Source organism: Biomphalaria glabrata, chromosome 4 (genome assembly GCF_947242115.1).
Source record: "Biomphalaria glabrata chromosome 4, xgBioGlab47.1, whole genome shotgun sequence".
Lineage (NCBI taxonomy): Eukaryota > Metazoa > Mollusca > Gastropoda > Planorbidae > Biomphalaria > Biomphalaria glabrata.
In genome coordinates this window covers 16,454,361-16,473,835 of record NC_074714.1, presented here as the reverse complement: position 1 = coordinate 16,473,835, position 19,475 = coordinate 16,454,361, and the positions used below count along the sequence as shown (strand labels likewise).

Genomic DNA, 19,475 nt, shown 5'->3' with positions numbered 1-19,475 from the left:
GATACACCGATCTAGTTATTGTTATCCCCTTCTTCAACACCTGTATTTCGTCCACTGGATACACCGATCTAGTTATTGTTATCCCCTTCTTCAACACCTGTATTTCGTCCACTGGATACACCGATCTAGTTATTGTTATCCCCTTCTATTGAAAATCTATGGGCTTATCTTGTGACACACACAAGCTCATACCAGTGTTTCTATCCGTAAGTCTAGCAAATAGCTAGATATGTGCTGTTCATCTACTTAGTGAAAGATCAGCCGAAATCAAATGTCTAAGGGAAGCACCCTGTTTGGCTATCGGTCTGAAGGTAGATCTGTGATAATTAATAGTCATCTTTAGTATCTTAATAACATTATTTATTATATCGTATCTGCGCTGGGTCTTGTGATGCAAGTCCATAAATCATAAGATTTCTGCACATTATTTTTGTACAATCAATTCAAGGTTTAGATTGTTTCATATAAAATAATTTAAGTTTTAGTAAAATTTTGCACAAATTATTTGGACTTCCGTCGTCTTGTTGCGTTGAAATCTAGAAAAGTTACACACTAAAAAAAATGAACGTTTGCTAAAATGTAAACCATAAACAACTTTAACATTTTTATTTTTTGATGCCATCTTTAAATGCAAAAATATTTTAGGTAATTATACTGTTTTAAAGTAACACCAGTCATGATAGTGGAATGCAGAGCTAGGGATCATGATCTACACCTAGTAGAGATTGCAAATGATAAAGATAGCCCTGAGCCTACCTGAGGATAGATTATATGGAACAGTTTTGGATTTTGTTTTCGTAATGAGTGGTATAATGTATCAATGATAGATCTAACTGTAATGATGAAGATCTAAACTAAAATAAATCTTTTAAAAAATAAGAGTTGCTAAGTTAAGGTTGAGTAATAAAAACAACAACTACGAAGCGTGTAGGGCAAGCCCTCAATAGAGTCGATGTACCATAAGAGCTGAATATAACAATGACACAAGTCTAGAACTACCCTTAGGTTTATTTTATTGTCACGTGATTAAGTCGGGGTAGGGGAAACACGTTGAAACTCGTTGGGACTCGGGTACATTGTTTATTTTTGTTGTTCAATCTAAATCTTTGTGGCTTTTATTTGTGTAATGTGTACAAATTATTTCTTGAGATTCTGTTCGTTGCATCGTTCATTAAAGCAGCTGCTTTCAACAGTTTTGGGCCATTTTCTTGGCTCATCCCCCCACACACACTTTTTCAGCATAAAAAATGGACTTTTACCAAACTGAACATTGAGGAACTAGATTGACTGCACACTGATGGAAGTATCATCTTTCTGACTGTTAAATCAAATAGTTAGGTGTCGAGTGAATGTTCCATACAGATGAAGAAAAGCAACGCCAGACACTTTGACTTTGTAACCATTCATTTTCAAAACGAAATACAAAGTGTTTTATCCCCTCAAAAAGCAGTTTTAAAATTAACAAGTTCTTTTCCAAAACAAATGTATAGACAATGTATTACAAATATTAAGCAGTCTCGAGGGTATTGATCAGCTTGACCACAAGACATGATAGCAACAGTGCTAACTGTAACTCCAACTTGTGGCATTTTGTTTTCCAATCCATAATTTTTAAACTCAAAATCAAGTTATATGTATTAGGCATTGTCTTCGATTGTGAAGATCAAGAAAGAGTGCAGTATATCACTTGACCATGTAGACCCATATCCGACTTGCATATCTTGTCACATCCAATGCGGTTTGAACTGTTGTCCCGGGGGTCAGCTTAGGTACAGAGGAAAGAAAAACGTATAGTGCAAACAAAAGTTTTTTTTATAATTTTTTTTTCAGACACTATAACCATTCACAACACCGGTATTACTTAGTGTTTATAGAAATCTAAACTTTGCACTTTGTAGCCAAGTAGAAACGAAACTAATTCTCTTTCATGAACATTTCTCGCTCAGCTTAGCTCGTGCACAATCTTCTCTTGCCTCCATGTCCTCACAATGCTGACAAGCCCTTCTACCGCTCAACTAGCCGCCCAGTCCCAGCTCCAAATAATAAGAAAGAAAAGTTTTACAAATTTATGGGAATGGTTCGGAAAAGAGGAAACATGTGTGCCTCCCTCCATAGGGGCGGGACGGCCTACAGCCAAAGATGTCTGGCGCCCTCGACGCTGCCACACGAAGGGTCCACTTTATGAGTTTCATGTCGAGGAAGTCTCTGTTTCACAGGACAATCAAGTCCAATTGGTGAGTACATTTGTAGGCTAGTTAGTGTAGTGTGGTCACAGGACAAGGAAGTCCAATTGGTGAGTACATTTGTAGGCTAGTTAGTGCAGTGTGGTTACAGGACAATGAAGTCCAATTGGTGAGTACATTTGTAGGCTAGTTAGTGTAGTGTGGTCACAGGACAATGAAGTCCAATTGGTGAGTACATTTGTAGGCTTGTTAGTGTAGTGTGGTCACAGGACAATGAAGTCCAATTGGTGAGTACATTTGTAGGCTAATTAGTGTAGTGTGGTCACAGGACAATGAAGTCCAATTGGTGAGTACATTTGTAGGCTAGTTAGTGCAGTGTGGTCACAGGACAATGAAGTCCAATTGGTGAGTACATTTGTAGGCTAGTTAGTGTAGTGTGGTCACAGGACAATGAAGTCCAATTGGTGAGTACATTTGTAGACTTGTTAGTGTAGTGTGTTTTATCATTTTAAAAAACCCCATAGTTTACATACTATTTTAAATTTTTAAAAAGTAGATTTCCATTTCAAACACATTAGAACAGACTTGTTTATATCTAAAACCATTTTCTTGTGTTTCTTAATAGCCATGACAAGAAGTAATCTAGAAGTAACATTAAAGCTTTATTTCGTTAAAAGGGGGGTGGCGCATCATCCAGCTTATACATTATTATTTCAAGTGTGATTGCTTCTAATAAAAATGTCATAAGAATTCGCCTGTTTTTAAAATGATTTACTATCGTCTTTTATAGCAAGAAAAAAATCCAAATCACTGAGCTTTCTGGAATTGTATAACACACAACATAAAAAGCTGAACGTTTGAATTAATAATGACATTTTATTTATTAATTATATGAAGTGACTAATATCAGTCATAGTACTGACCTTGACCACATTAGATGGAACCGACTCATACCAAATTAGTAGCTATTCTAATTAAATGATTTGAGACTTTTAAGGTCTAGTAAATGAGAATTGCAAAACTAAGATCTAAATTGTTCATTAACTCTCGTGCACTAGTTTTGGAGAGATTTGGAGATAGCCTACGTATTCTAGCCGACCACTGTCTGGCTTCAAAGTAAAACCCCACCAATACAAATGTTTGATAGATGGTAACGATATGTTCATGTATTATTCCTTTCACATTGATGTCATTAGCTCGTCTGGGAAAGTTCAAATTATCATGTCATTTAATTACTTGCATTCATTTATAATTACAGTGTAACAAAAAATATATATCCCAGACCAATTATTTGCTTTTAAGGAAAAAAACTGAACATTAATACATTAAACATGCGTTGAAAAGTTTAATTAGATAAATAAAACATCAGCTTTATGTACATTCTAGAAGTTCAGAAGAAAATTAACTCAAACTATGTTGATGTGGAAATTTTTTATGATTGATATCTGTTGTATTAATCTATTCTCCATTGTGTTGTAGTCTAGGTTCGAACAAAATGAATACTACTTTAAAAAGCAACCTATGTTTATATTTAGTTCATTCTGATATAAGTTGAATGTATTTTCTAATTTGCTTCTAGCCACCACCATTAACTGAGGTCTCTCCTAGCCTACCAAAGGTGCGTGTGAAAATCTGCCCGATATGTCGACGTGTGCCAGTGGACCCAGTGACGCTAGAATGTGGTCATCTATTTTGTAGATTGTAAGACTTATTTATTTATTAGTTACCTCGGAGCTTTCGTCTCGGATGAAGGAGCCGGGCCTGAGCGAAGCAGGACGTTTTGGCGACGCCGTTTTGGCGACGCCGTTTTGGCCCCGCCGTTTTGGCGCGAAGGTCGTTTTGGCGCGAGCCGTTTTGGCGCGAAATACATTATGTACGTTTATTGTATTATTTCTTTTAAAAGAATTATTCATGTCTATGTTTTGCATGAGTGTTTGTGTTAAGACATATTTTTCACGTACTAAATGTAAATGTGTGTTTGTATTTCACATCATTTTCTTTAATAAACATTTTGGCTTGTGTATGTGTGTTTATTAAGAGGCACACTTTATTTTCAAAAAAGTTTTTTAAGATATTACTTTAAAAATTAAAAACAATATGAAACGATGAAAGACTAAAAATTGATGCAATTATTTGTTTACATTAACATTGGTTTATTTAATGACTGTACGGTATCTCCAGCTATACATACCAAACACTTGCTAATATAAGTAAAAATATAATACATGTACCATGTTTCTCAAAATACTTTAAGTTAAGTATACATAGACACCATGGTTATTCGCCTAAGTCGCTGGAATTCAAGGGTTCATTAAAAAAAAGCTACGTGCTCATTAAATTATCGTCAAATGATATCTCGCGCCAAAACGTCCCGTCGCCAAAACGGCTCGCGCCAAAACGTCCCGTCGCCAAAACGGCTCGCGCCAAAACGTCCCGTCGCCAAAACGGCGGCGTTAAAACGTCACGTACCGGGGCCTGAGCTAGTGGCAAAAAGTTGCACAGTCCAGACCAGAGCGGGAATCAGGGGGGGGGGGTGTCTTTGGTACTAATATCAGAGTGATGGCCGCCTGCTCATGGCTGCATTCTTATGTTCTTGCGAATTTCGGACGCTGGTTGCAGAAATAGAGCAAAGGATCCTGGCAATGAAATTTGGGATGCTAGGTTCTATGTGTCACATGCAGAGACCGCATCGCAAACGAAAAGATTAGAGTTAGGATTAATACAGCTATCGGACTGCACGGTCTGACTGAAGTTAAGGACTGAGGCTTTGTGGCCATATCGCAGGGTCCTCGGGGCCTCCAGGGCTTTCTGTCAGGGAACGCTGCCAGAGAGGGGGAGGCGGGTCGAAGAACTACGCGGGTGAATGGACATTGGGAAACTGGGGATTCTGTCCAGGGTGGGTGACAAAGAGGAATGGAGAAATGTGGTTATCAGATCGTGTGTGGTGCCCCAACACTTCAACTGACGATGGTGAAGACCTATTTAGAAATGGCCGATAGCTGTAGATGTAGCAGCTTGTTTCACGTACACGTCTATTTGTTGTTGTTTTTTGTTGTTGTTGTTCTAGGCTAGCCATTGCTTGAGACAGTTTAGTTAGAACAAGAACAAACCTAATCTTGCGAGAGTCAAACGTATAGACTGATCTGTTACTACCTGCCGCATTTGACATTGTGAACGTAAACACAACAATGGGATGTATCCAGCCAATAAACATGAGAGTTGTGAAGCAAGGCGAGACACTTCTCCCATCCCAGTAGGATATGCACTGTGTTTTCTTTTGGTCCACCACTCATAGCCCTCACCTTAATCTCTCTCTCTCTCTTTCACACTCTCTCTCTCTCTCTCTCTTTCTCATTCAGATATAGCCTATATATCTAGATGTCTAAATAAAAATCTAGAATTAAAATGACTAACCAAAAAAAGTTGTCCCTTGATTTTTGTAGCGATTGAATTTCTTCCTTAAGAACTGATTAGGTTCGAAAGACCTATTTTTTATTTGAGGACACTTAAACTGAATTTTTGCTCCTAAATGTTTGTTTTTTTTAAATTTACTGTTAGCTAAGATATTCTCATTGTAATGAATCTCCCAAGCTTAGATTATGATGCAAATCTCTTCTCTTCTTTTCTCGTTAAGATGTATCGCCAAAATACGCCCAGTGTTGTTTCAAGACTTTGCAGAAAGCATTAAAGACCACAGAACAATGATTCGCTGTCCTTTTCCGTCTTGCCAATACCTGATGCCAGTTCGTCCCATTGTCAATGGAGATTTTAGATTCAACAAGATTCACCCTGATGATAGAGTACAAGTCACTGAAAGTAAGTCACATCATCACTCTCTGTCTTAGTGCACTAATCAAATCATACAGTAGAAGGCAGTACTGCGACCTAATAACAGCAGATTCGTCATAATAATAATAATAATAATAATAAAGCTTGTCTTCGAGTCTGAAGATTAATGAGATGTGCAGTATGTCTCGTGGCTACGCAGCCCCAGCTGTGACCTACATATTTTGCCACTCCAAGTAAGCATAACCATTGTCCGTCGGTGGTCGATTAAGATTTTCTTTTCGCCGTCTGCTTCTGTCCTCAACAGCGGATTTTCTTTGGGTCTCAAATGTGTATCCCTCGGCCTTTGTGAGGTCATGATTTTGTTATAAGTAGTAATAGTAAAAGTATGTCAGTCAGATGATGATCTTGTGGCGTTTTCCTTTCTTTAGCTTGTCGCTAACGTGTCACGTGTTTTCATTCTACATATTGAAATACTTTTTTTTTAAACAATTTTGTTTTGCCGATAAGATTATTTTAGTGCCAGGTGTCTGCAATCAAATGTGGACTAGTGTAACGCTATCATGATCTACATTGTTTTGTTGGTTTGATTCCAGTCAAACACCAGGTTGAACAGTCTTCTCGGGTTAGTGACGTGTCACACAGTCTACTGTGACGGGGCACGTTTTCGCATAGAAATTCTATCCTTGTAATAAAAGTGTTAGATAATTTGTCGGATGGCTCGTCCGTCTCATACCAGTGGCAGGGTTTTGTTTTCTATTGTACTGTGACAAACTCATTTCATCACATTTATAGTCAAACTGAGGAATAATTTATGATTGAAGTGAAGACTCTCTCTCCAGCGTATCTTTACAATGTATGGTGTGGACACTTTTCTGTTTGTAAATTCTAAAGATGACATCTCTCATCAAGATGTACACAATGTGGCTGGTGTCACGCGTGAAGCGAAGGATATACAATTCCACCGGTACATCACTTGTGAACATGTCAGTGATTTGAGACGTCACGTTTGGCAAAGTATTTGTTACCTCGTATCTGAAGTCTGGCCTTTATTTCCTCAAATGTCAAGTCTTGCTTTTCTTGAAGTCTATGTGTTTTCAAAGAACTTTTTGTAGAAACAGATCGATCTAATGACGAGATTACTCTCATCTGATCATCTGAGATGGTAGGAGATAGCATTGTTAGACAATCAACACACATCAAAGGAAGAATATTCTTTCATTAGGGTGTTGTTTTTTTACAAAGCTTTATATCAACTCGCACTGTCTAGTTAAAAGTTTGTATACGTCATTTCTCCCACACCCTATCTCGGATCGAGTTGAAACTTTGCACAATTATTCATTGGTAGTACAAGACACGAATAAAAGAATTAACCAATTAGTCAATTAAATACTGGTAATTAATTATTTTGTTTGATAGCAGAAAGAGAAAGTAATTCTTCAGTATTCACAGTTATTGGAGCTCACAGCTCAGCAGCAAAACGCTGGCTAGAAGAAGATGTACACATTATAGACTCAAGACTATAATTACTAACGATTCTCAAAAACATTATTTTTTTTTTACATTAAAAAAGTTTCTAAAATCTTTTATTTATACTATTTATGTTGTATAATATATAAATATATATAATAATAATAATAATAATCTTTATTGTCCGTATCGAAATTTGTCTTACAATTTGTGCATTACACCAAACAAAAAAAACATTATAACTATAAGAAACCAAAGTGTACATTCACACCATAAGCACTCATAATTTACATGTGACAAAGTTTATACCAGATTGCTCTTATTTAATGATTTGATTTGCCAGGGGAACAAAAGAGTGTTTGTGTCTGTTTGTCTTTGCCATCGGTGTCTTGTATCTCTTTTGTGATGGTAAAATCACAAAATCCTGACACAAAGGGTGATTCTTTATTTCAAGGATCTTGTTAGCTTTTTTATACATGTTTGTCTCAAACAACTGCCCAAATGGGGTTTGTTTTTTGCCAATGATTTTGCCATCAGCATTTAGGATTCTATAAAGTTTATTTTTATTTTTAATGCTCAGATTGCCATACCAGGCAGTGATATTGAAACTTAAAATATTGCAGATGTGAGCGTGATAAAACATAGCCAAGGCCTTTTCGCTAACATTAAACGAGGACAGTTTTCTTAGTAATCGTAATCTTTGCTGCCCTTTTTTGCTGATATAATCAGTATTTGCAGTAAAATTTAGTTTATTGTCTAGGATAGTACCAAGGTATTTAAAGGTTTGCACTATTTCAATAGTCTCTCCAGCTACAGAAACAATATCATTTTCCTTCTTTTCCCTACGAAAATCGATTATCATTTCTTTGGTTTCTTTTACATTTAATAATAAAAAATTTTCTTTACAGTATTTTTCCATGTGTTCTATTTCTTTGAAATACTCATTTACGTCTGAGCTCTCTGAGAGCAGGACAAGAAGAGCCGCATCATCAGCGAATTTTGTGAAGGAGCAAAAAGGACTATATTTATTTATGGATAGATATAGATATATGAATTTAAATACAATACATAAATAAAAGCGGTTTCATAATTTGTGTTTAATTATTAAATGTGTCTCGTCTAACATCACACTATATTGTGTAATGTGTGTTGAATCCCTTAACAAACTTGAGCCTATCAGATTGGATGGCTGTCTTTTAACACTGTGGCTGTTTGGCCATCTCTGTTGACTTGTTATCGAGCGAAACAGTTTTTTTCTCTTCGAGCTTGGACCCATAATAAAACAAACAAATAAAACAATCGAAAAGCTAGATGTCAAACTTAGAAATAATGACAAGATTGCCTCAAGTCGGCCATTGTTAGAGACAGAAGAACTACCCATAATTTTGTTAATTTCTGTATTTGGAAGCAACTGATTTAATCGTCACTGTCAAATATTTCCTACTAATAGCATAATGCATGCATTTATAAAAAAACATGGTTCTGAGTGTGTCCTTTAGGTCTGGAGTTAGTTTAAGCTCGTCATGTGTCCTTTAGGTCCTGGAGTTAGTTTAAGTTCGTCATGTGTCCTTTAGGTCTGGAGTTAGTTTAAGTTCGTCATGTGTCCTTCAGGACACTTCAGGCCTGGAGTTAGTTTAAGTTCGCCATGTGTCCTTTATGTCCTGGAGTTAGTTTAAGTTCGTCATGTGTCCTTTAGGTCTGGAGTTAGTTTAAGTTCGTCATGTGTCCTTCAGGACACTTTAGGCGTGGAGTTAGTTTAAGTTCCTCATGTGTCCTTTAGGTCTGGAATTAGTTTTGGTTCGTCATGTGTCCTTCAGGCCTGGAGTTAGTTTAAGTTCGTCATGTGTCCTTCAGGCCTGGAGTTAGTTTAAGTTCGTCATGTGTCCTTCAGGCCTGGAGTTAGTTTAAGTTCGTCATGTGTCCTTCAGGCCTGGAGTTAGTTTAAGTTCGTCATGTGTCCTTTAGGTCTGGAGTTAGTTTTGGTTCGTCATGTGTCCTTTAGGTCCTAAAGTTAGTTTAAGTTCGTCATGTGTCCTTTAGGTCTGGAGTTAGTTTAAGCTCGTCATGTGTCCTTCAGGCCTGGAGTTAGTTTAAGTTCGTCATGTGTCCTTCAGGCCTGGAGTTAGTTTAAGTTCGTCATGTGTCCTTCAGGCCTGGAGTTAGTTTAAGTTCGTCATGTGTCCTTCAGGCCTGGAGTTAGTTTAAGCTCGTCATGTGTCCTTCAGGCCTGGAGTTAGTTTAAGTTCGTGTGACAAGTCGGATTAAAGTATTGGCCGTTTTGGGTGTCTAGGGGATTTTTATGGTTTGAGAATCCTTACTTGCACATATAAACTACAAGCACAGCGTTATAATGCAGGCAACGAATGCTGTATTTAGTTGTAAAATATGTACAGTTTATTATACAAAATAAGATAATGAAAGGTGAAATGCTGTACAGTTGCTAGTATGGGATCTAGCTTATTTACATATATAAGACTATCATCATCAGATATTGGAACCAAGTGGTCTGAGTGTCATTAGGCTGGTTGCTTAGCTTTTGGTCCGGTGCTGCACTGGTGAGACGGGTGTGGCTGGTACTGATGCTGTCTGCTGGTGGGCTGGCGTAGTAGATCCAGGCTCCGTGTGCAGTCCAACTTGTATGGTTGCAGAGCTAAGCTGCGTCTACCAATCAGTCAGGCCAGTGACGAGTCTGTGGCTAGCGTTGTTACTTGGACTCTTGAAGGATGAGTAGGTCTGATGTCTACAGATCTGGTGCCAGCAAATCTGCTATCAGCTTTAGGTTGCTAAGATTTCAGGCGGGTGTAGCCTATAGATAAAAGCACCAATCCAAGTGAAATAAGGGAATGAAAATAGTCTAGAGCTCAAGCAAGAGATAGATGTGCTCCCTGTGGGCTCTCCAGCGTGAATGAGATCGGACGATGAAGTTTGTCCATATACACGTGGATAGAAAGGGGGGGGGGGGGTGAGTGGCGGTAGATAAGTGCAAAGGTGGTCTAGACTATCTGGCGTCTTTGACAAAGAGATCCTCGCTTGACCGTGACGGCGTTTCCGGGAGATAGACATTGCGCGAAGGCGCGAGTTGAAAGTCCAGGAAATCAGCCCAGGTGGTCAGGTGGATTATGAAGGGGAGATTATCAGAGCTCGGCACATCAAGGGAGATTATACCTTGATAAAGGCTAGTGCCAGACGAACAGCGTTGCCCGAGGCGTTGAGTTGAATGGGCACTTTGAAGTGACCAGCCGCTCCCGGAAGGGGGGGGGGGTCAACGGATGTTTGCCACAATAGATGGAGGGAGTGTACTCTTGTCAAGAGTCTAGTGTGACACGTGTCAAGGCGGGGATAGTAACATGTGACATCGATGCCAAAGGGGTGGGGTTGGATTGGAGGGGTGGTGGCTGTGTTTTTAGCGCTTGATCGCAAAACTAGTAAAATTGGCGACTAATAGCGTGCAAATAAATTAATTAAATGCTTAGACCTGAGTGATATCTTGAGTAAGCTAAAACGGTTCGTCACAGTTCGTCATGTGTCCTTCAGGCCTGGAGTTAGTTTAAGTTCGTCATGTGTCCTTCAGGCGTGGAGTTAGTTTAAGTTCGTCATGTGTCCTTTAGGTCTGGAGTTAGTTTAAGTTCGTCATGTGTCCTTCAGGCCTGGAGTTAGTTTAAGTTCGTCATGTGTCCTTCAGGCCTGGAGTTAGTTTAAGTTCGTCATGTGTCCTTCAGGCCTGGAGTTAGTTTAAGTTCGTCATGTGTCCTTCAGGCCTGGAGTTAGTTTAAGTTCGTCATGTGTCCTTTAGGTCCTGGAGTTAGTTTAAGTTCGCCATGTGTCCTTCAGGCCTGGAGTTTGTTTTGGTTCATCATGTGTTCTTCAAGTCTGGAGTTAAAGCTCCTCGTGTGCAAGTCTGGAGCTAGCTCATTATTCGAGGGTAAATCAGATTTCCTTTCGTTTACATGTGTAGCCATTGTTTGAATGAATATTTTGCCTTCACGAAATAAGAGACAGCAAGATTTGGGACTTTTGTTGTCAAGCCTCTGGATATCTATCCTGGAACTCGATAGTACTGCTGCTGAGAAGTTCTAAAGATGCTGAGCTCGACTTCTTTGTTACAATTTTGTATTCAGCTAATGAATAGAAGTGGACAAAATGTTTTCTTTGAGTTTCTGGGTTTATTTTGTTTAGTTGCAAGTTTTTGACAGCGTTTCCTGTCGAACAGACGCTAAAGTTCAAAACAGTATTTTGAAATCTTTTTTTTTAAGCATGTTTTCGCGCCTTTTTTGAAAGAGTCGCTTCATTGTACTTCTTTGTACAGTACAGACACAAATGTTGATACACTCTACAGACACACTATTTGGGGTTGGACTTGGCATGTTTCTTTTTTAACATGTATGATTTGTGTCAGGGTCGACCTTACAAATTGCGGGGCCCAAGTTAATGGAATCTTGCGAGGCCTCTCTTCTACATTTATTTTACAATAACAACTTGTATTATTAATTAGATCATCATATCAACATTTATTATACAACTTGCATAGGCGCCAGTGGGTTAATTACAGTCAATCGTTTGATACACTAGATATGTTAAACCTTTAAGTCCTACATCTTTAAAAGCCTATGACAAAAGCCATGACTGATAGTCACCGTCCCGAGACATGACGTTAAACTGCGCTTCTCTTTCCTTAGCACTTTTGGAGCTCAAAAGTGCCCTACTTCTTTTCTATCATTGTGTCTGCCTCCTCTTTTTCTCAGTCTGCCTTCTTTGATCATCACTCTGTCTCATAATCTTTAAAATCTCACTACGTCCTAGACCAGTCTGTTTGCCGTGGACTGCGACGGGTAAGGGGGGATTAAGAGATCCTGGTGTTTGAGTAGGTGGCTATCTGAGGATAAACCACAACAACACAATACTTTGGCTCCAAGTTCCCATAGACCTGAGGCCCAGATGGCCCGCTCTGGGTCAACCGGCTGGTCATGCCAAGCTACCAGCATATGTCTTCGAAGAGAGGGCGGTGGCTGGAGGGTCAATCAGGGAGCTGCTGTATCGGACACATGCCCGATGCAGCAGCTGACTGAGTATAGCACCTGTGTAACCCTGGCGGGCTCATTCTGGACATCCGAATGACCCGTCCCCTTGTTGGACTCGATGGCGGGTGGGGAGCACAGGTGCCGAACTAACAAAAATATATATATGGATAAAAACAAAACACTTGCCCCAGACTTGTGTCTGGGCAAGAGACGCCGTATTGATGCAAAAATAGGAAGAGGCCACAAAAAGCTGTGCTACCTGGCCATCATTTCTGGTGGTTAAGTGAACAGAGGAGGGGAAAAGTCTGACAAAGATGAGCCCTTTTGTCATCTACAAAGGACTTAAGTCAGTAGTGGGAGAGCCCAAGAGTGTGTCTAAGCTACACAAGACTTTGGAACTTCTAGTAGAAGTTGATAGCAATATACACTCTGATGGGCTTTCACGATGCAGGAGAGTCTGTGATCTCCAAGTGGAAGTCATGCCACACAAGAGTCTGAACACCAGCAGAGGTGTAATCAGCTCTAGGGACCTACTGGAATGTTCGGAGAAGGAAATAGTGGAGGGCATTGAACGAGTCAACCATGCCCGGCGCATTACCAGGCGCAGGGATGGTGAGGAGGTCAAAACAGCCACTATTATCCTCACATTCGGAACTAGGACACCGCCAGAGTATGTGAAGGCAGGATACCTACGAGTTCCAGTGAGGCTCTACATACCTAACCCCATGAGGTGCTTCAAGTGCCAGGATTATGGACACGGCGCGGCAGTCTGCAAGAGGAACACTGTGTGTGCCAGATGTGCTGGAGAGGGTCATGAGGACAAGAGCTGCACAGCCCAGTTCAAATGCCCAAACTGTCACGCTGACCACTCAGCCTACTCCAAGGACTGCCCTGTGTGGAAACAGGAGGTTGCCGTGCAGGAGTACAAGGCAAGAAATGGATTTACCTTCAGCCAGGCGAAATCGGCTGTATTGGCCCTACCCAAGGGCCAATTTGGCTTGACAAAGACCTACGCCCAGGCTGTTGCTAAGATAGGAAGATCCATAGCCACACAGACAGACACATTGACCCCACCACCCCCTCCTCCTCCTCCAACTCAGAAGAAAACACCGCCAAAGAACACACCTCCGAAGAAAAAGGAAAGCCCTGTTGTCATGCTAAAGAACAGGTTCTCTGTGCTCACTGATGAGAGCATGGAGACTGAGCAGCATGTCAAAACCAACACTCCGGGAGAACCCGGAGACATCATGTCTGACACAGGTTCTCCTCAGAGAACCCAGCCAGACACCCCAACCTCTACCGAATTAGAGGTTGACCAACTCCCTAAGGGGAGAAATCAAAGCAGAGAGGATACCCGAGGTGAGAGAGGAGGAAATAACCTCCGCTCTAACCAGAGGGATCTCCCCTCTAACCAGAGGGATCTCCCCTCTCCAGAGAGAAAGACTTCCCCCAAAAGGGGGTTGTCCTTCTCTCCATCCAAACCCAAGAATAAAAATACCAAGGTCACTGGAATAAAGGGAAACCCCTCCGGGGGCCTCCCAAGGCCAAATAGCTCCAAGTAGGTCATTTAGAATAAGCCATGGATTCCAGAATTGTAGAGTGGAATTGTAGAGGCCTCAAGGCCAATTACGAGGAAATACAGCTACTGATGGACTCTGAGACTTCTGTAGCTGTCTGCTTACAGGAAACATTTCTGAAAGATAGCATCAGTTTCCGAAGCTACAGTGCTTACAGCTAGAATGTTAAGGATGCAGAGAGAGCATCAGGTGGATTCTGTATCCTTGTGAAGGACAGCATCCCCCATGAGAGGGTAGAACTACAGACCACATTACAGGCCGTAGCAGCTAGGATAACCCTTCACGAGGTTATCACTTGATGCAGCCTGTATCTACCACCAGGCGCTCCATTAAACCCAACAGACATGGAAGACCTATTGAAACAACTCCCCCGGCCATGAAGACTACAACAAACCGTTCACGCTTGAGGAACTGAGGGAATCGCTGGACAAGTCACATGACACAGCGCCTGGAGAAGATGAAATCCATTACCAGTTCCTCAAGCACCTTCCCGAACCCTCATTGGAGTCCTGCTAGGGGTCTATAACTGTGTGTGGAAAACAGGCGCTTTCCCAAACAGCTGGAGGAAAGCCACAGTTATACCGATACCTAAACCGGGAAGGGACGGCTCTGACGCAGCTAACTATCGACCAATAGCACTAACAAGCTGCATCTGCAAAACCATGGAAAGAATGATTAACAGTAGGCTGGGCTGGTACCTGGAGAGGAATTAAGAGATCTCCAACTACCAGTGCGGATTCCGGCAGGGGCGGACAACAACTGACCACCTGGTAAGGCTGGAAGCTTATATTAGAAATGCATTACTCAGAAGAGAACATCTAGTAGCTGTATTCTTCGATATAGGCCTATGACACAACCTGGAAACATGGCATTCTACGTGACCTGGAGCTTATGGGGCTTAAGGGACACCTCCCCCGTTTTGTGGGGGAATTCCTGAAAGATCGAAAATTTCAGGTTCGAGTGGGCAACTCCGCTTCTGACACTCATGACCAGGAAATGTGTGTACCCCAGGGCAGCATTCTGTCAGTCACCATGTTCAACATTAAAATAAATAGCATCATAAATGCGCTGTCCCCTGGCATAGAGTGCTCTTTGTATGTTGATGACTTTGTCATTTTTACTTATGGGAAAAACATGAACACCTTAGAAAGAAAATTACAGTTATGTTTAAACAAAATTCAGGGTTGGGCAAACGGTAATGGTTTTCAATTTTCAGACTCTAAAACAGTTAGTATGCATTTTTGTAATCTAAGGAGACTCCACCCAGACCCTGAACTATTTATACACAAAAAGAAGATCCCTGTCTTGAAAACTACAAAATTTTTAGGACTCACCTTAGATTCCAAATTTAATTTTCTCCCCCACATTAAGGAACTTAAGAAGAAGTGCCAAAAGTCATTAAACATACTTAGAGTACTCAGCCATACGGACTAGGGAACTGACAGAGATACCTTGCTGCATCTTTATCGGAGTCTAATTCAATCCAAGCTAGACTACGGATCCATAATATATGGAGCAGCAAGGAAGTCGTACTTAAAAATACTGGAACCAATACAAAATGCTGCCCTGCGTCTCTGTCTCGGCGCGTTTCGTACATCACCTATCCCAAGTCTCCATGTGGAGGCTGGGGAACTCCCCATGGATATAAGAATGAAAAAGCTTGCAATGCAGTATATAGTCAAGCTAAAATCCAACCCCACGAACCCTGCTTTCAACTCCATATTTAACCCCACAGAGGTAGAATTATAAATCGAAGGCCTATCGTCATACAGCCGTTGGGCCTTCGAATGAGAGAACCCATCCAAAATTTAACCCCACCCTTTGACCAAATCTCTAAAATAGAAACCCATCAGAATCCTCCTTGGCTAATGAATAAACCCAAATTAAATTTATCCCTCCTTAATTTCAAAAAAGAAAATACAGACCCAAGCATACTACAAGTCCACTTTAGGGAACTGCAGGAGAGCTACGGACATTGTGGCACCATCTACACAGACGGATCCAAAATGGATGGAAAGGTCGCGTGTGCCTGCTCCTTTCGGAACAAAACAATCTCCCGTAGACTCCCCGATGGCTGCTCAATCGTTACGGCCGAATTGCATGCAATATCGCTTGCACTTATGGCCGTTAAAGCATCAGAAAGGAGGAAATTTATAATCTGCTCCGACTCCAAATCTGCATTGCAAGCTTTGGGGCGGATGAAGACTGACATCCCATTGGTACATAAGAGCCCGAAGCTGTTGGACCAAATAACAGCCGACCGTAGGGATGTCACCTTCATCTGGGTCCCCTCCCATGTTGGCATTGAGGGAAACGAAGCCGCAGACAGAGAAGCAAAGAGAGCCCTAAATCATGCGGTGTCAGGAACCCAAATTCCCTGCTCGGACCTGAGACAAAATATTGCCTCTGCCACATATCGAGAGTGGCAGAACCGATGGGAGGCTGAGACTCACAATAAACTCAGGCAGATTGTGGCGGATGTCAGGTGGCGGCCCACATCTAAGGGTCTGACAAGGCGTGGTAGCACGACCATGTCCAGACTTAGGATTGGCCACACCTACATCACGCACTCTTTTGTGCTGAAGAGAGACGAGCCCCCACTTTGTGAGTACTGTGACTCTCGCCTCACCGTGGAATATATCCTCGTTGATTGCCCCCAGATACCAGGATGTCAGGGAGAAATATTTTAGAGCCACTAACTTAAATAAACACTATTTGATAATGTCGACCCTGGGAAGGTACTGGGCTTTATCCGGGAAGTGGGGTTATCTACGAAGATCTGATTTATGAATTTGTGAACATGTACTATTTACATTAGATTTTTACCAAATAATTAAATTTTTACTATTTTTACTATTTTAACTGTGAATAGACCTTGATTTTAATGATAGGACTGTATAGAATTTGGCCCTTGTTGTTTAGAGAGAGAGTAGTCCTTAAGGGACTGCAGGCACGACATGGCCTAAATTGTGCCGATGTGCCTAAAATCAAAATCAAAACAAATTACTGATAGTCATATGCTAAATGTAAAATGCGGTGCCCCTACCAGGCCCAGGGCCCAATTTTCGGAGCAATATGTAAAATTAGCCATTAGGGCTTTAAAAGAGGCATCAGTATTGGAGGTGAAAAGCTAACTAGTGTTAACAGCGTCAAATACCTCGGAGCTATTGTCTCAGATGAGGGAACAAAACCCGAACTATTGGCCCGAATAGCACAGTCCACAGCAGCCCTTTCAAAACTTAAAATAATATGGAAAGATAAGGGCTTAGCCCTCGGCACCAAAATTAGACTGATGCGCTCTCTGGTCATGGCCACATTTTTATATGCTTGCGAGTCGTGGACGTTGAATGCAGAGCTAGAGAGGAGGATCCTAGCAATGGAATTGAGATGCTACAGAAGGATCCTAGGCATCACATTCAAAGACCGCATCACAAACCAAGAAATCAGAGACAGTGTTACTGTAGCGATCGGAGCCCATGACGACCTGCTAACTATTGTAAAAAGACGAAAGCTTAAAACCTTTGGCCACATTACAAGATCTACGGGGCTCGCAAAGACCTTTCTTCAGGGAACATTGCCAGGGAAAAGAAGAAGAGGCAGACAGAAAAAGCGATGGGAGGACAATATTAAAGAATGGACGGGCCTGCTATTGAGAGAGGTTCTAAACAAGGCAAAAAAAAAGGGAGGAATGGAGAAAGACGGTCGACAAATCTTGCCTGGTGCCCCAACGGTCCAACAGACTAAGGGATAGGTAAAGGTAAAGGTAAAAGGTAATAGTCATGAGCTTTTTACATTTTAAAAATCATTTATAGCACCATATAGATAATTAGTGAGTTTTATTCTTTAAAAATCATCTTTTCAAGTGTAACATATGGTAGCTCAAGTGTACAAACATTTAGGCTCACAACTAACTCGCTTGCTCATGTTTTTATTTCAGTACCGCTGTGTGAGCTGGAGGCTTTGAGAAGCTTTAGAGTTAGCGTCGACATAGATTTTACTAAAAAGTATAAATCTGATATCTTCGGTGGATTTCTGGATATTTGATCAGAACGTAGATAGTAGGACCAGATGTGACCCAACTAGCTGAGTGTCGACATGAAACTTTGGGGTCGACAGCGTCAAGTCAGCACGGTGTATATAAAGCAAATGTAAACAAACGATACATTGTAGTTATTTTTGTTAACAAAGTTTTCTATCTAATTATTTACAATTGTTCTAATTAGCTTGGAAACTCTTCATGGAACTTCCGCAGTACACCGATCTCAAAAACGACTCTAATGATATGTCTAGACAATTATTGACAGTTTACGTGCAAGTTTGTGAACAAAACTCTGATTTGACTCTGTGTTATAATTCTCAGAAAAGAATCTTAAATTTGGTCTGGAGTTCTAAGCTCATAAACATCTTGAAAATACATACGTCAGCGGTGTTCATGTATGCATACATTTAGGAGTTAAATAAATGACTAGACGTTTATGAACATTTTTCGCATTGTCTTGTAAGTCTGGATCTAGTCTATATGCATATCACCAAATAGAACCGCTGTACTTTATATCTAAATCAAGTTTTCTAGTAGAGACTACTGTCCTTGGTACCAAGCTGTATCTCTATAGCATCTCATTTCTGCCTCCTCCAACAGAGACCATTTGTTATATAAGGCCTGAACACTGACCTGCAACGTCACAACATGTGGGCAGTTTATACCAATAGCTCCAACTATCCCAACGTCTTGCCCATCTTCTTGGCCTCTGCTTCCAAATCGCGACGCCATGTAATCCTGGTCCGTGCCCTCTTTCTCTTTCCTTAGGGCTTCCAGGTGAAGGCTTGCCCTGCAATGTTGTATGCAAGCTTGCGAAGGGTGTGACCATCTCTAGCGTCTCTGAAAGATATCTACTTCAATGGGCTGCTGGTTTGTTCTTAGCCCCAGTTCCTCATTCTAGATGAGCCACGTATCACCAAACTAGAATTGGATAGACTCTGAGTAGATTTATATATGTGTGAAACCAGGATTTCTTATTCGGGAGTGAGGGATTGGTGCGTGGTAGAAATGTTTCCTTTTAAAAAAAAAAAACACTCATGAAATATTTAGTAAGAGCAAAGTAATTAATCATACAAAACATTAGCTCACAAAGGAGAAATTATCTTTTTTAGCGGCCCCCCGAAAGGGAGAAAGATGCTATTAGTTATTAGTTTTGTGTGGAATGTCTGTCCGTCCGTCCGTCCCGTTTAGATCTCGTAAACTAGAAAAGATAGTGAAAATCCGACATCATAGTATTTTATACCATTCAAAGTTCTGATGTAACGGCTACAATAGTAACAAACACGGAAGGCTCTTTAGTAGGAGAGATGACTATTTACCATATTCTAACACATTTATGCAAATGGTTTTAGATTTTTTTTTGTCAAAAAAAATTTTTTTTTACATTTGTATTGCTAAGTTA

General features: G+C 40.7%; 1 protein-coding gene across 1 annotated transcript; it reads left to right on the top strand.

The window, feature by feature from the left end:
* The first annotated feature begins 291 nt into the window (after positions 1-291).
* Positions 292-18,196, top strand: LOC106072720 (uncharacterized). Its single transcript, XM_056025798.1, has 5 exons — positions 292-311; positions 1,947-2,234; positions 3,763-3,884; positions 5,818-5,999; positions 17,972-18,196. Exons 2-5 carry the CDS (start codon positions 1,989-1,991, stop codon positions 18,076-18,078), a joined length of 657 nt encoding a protein of 218 aa, XP_055881773.1. The 5' UTR covers positions 292-311; positions 1,947-1,988; the 3' UTR covers positions 18,079-18,196.
* Positions 18,197-19,475: the final 1,279 nt, after the last annotated feature.

Excerpts from the sequence above, each read along its gene's own strand:
- LOC106072720 (XM_056025798.1), top strand. The coding sequence starts at position 1,989 with ATGCTGACAAGCCCTTCTACCGCTCAACTAGCCGCCCAGTCCCAGCTC. Across the intron at positions 2,235-3,762 it reads AGGACAATCAAGTCCAATTG|CCACCACCATTAACTGAGGT; the intron begins GTGAGTACATTT and ends ATTTGCTTCTAG. Across the intron at positions 3,885-5,817 it reads GGTCATCTATTTTGTAGATT|ATGTATCGCCAAAATACGCC; the intron begins GTAAGACTTATT and ends TTTCTCGTTAAG.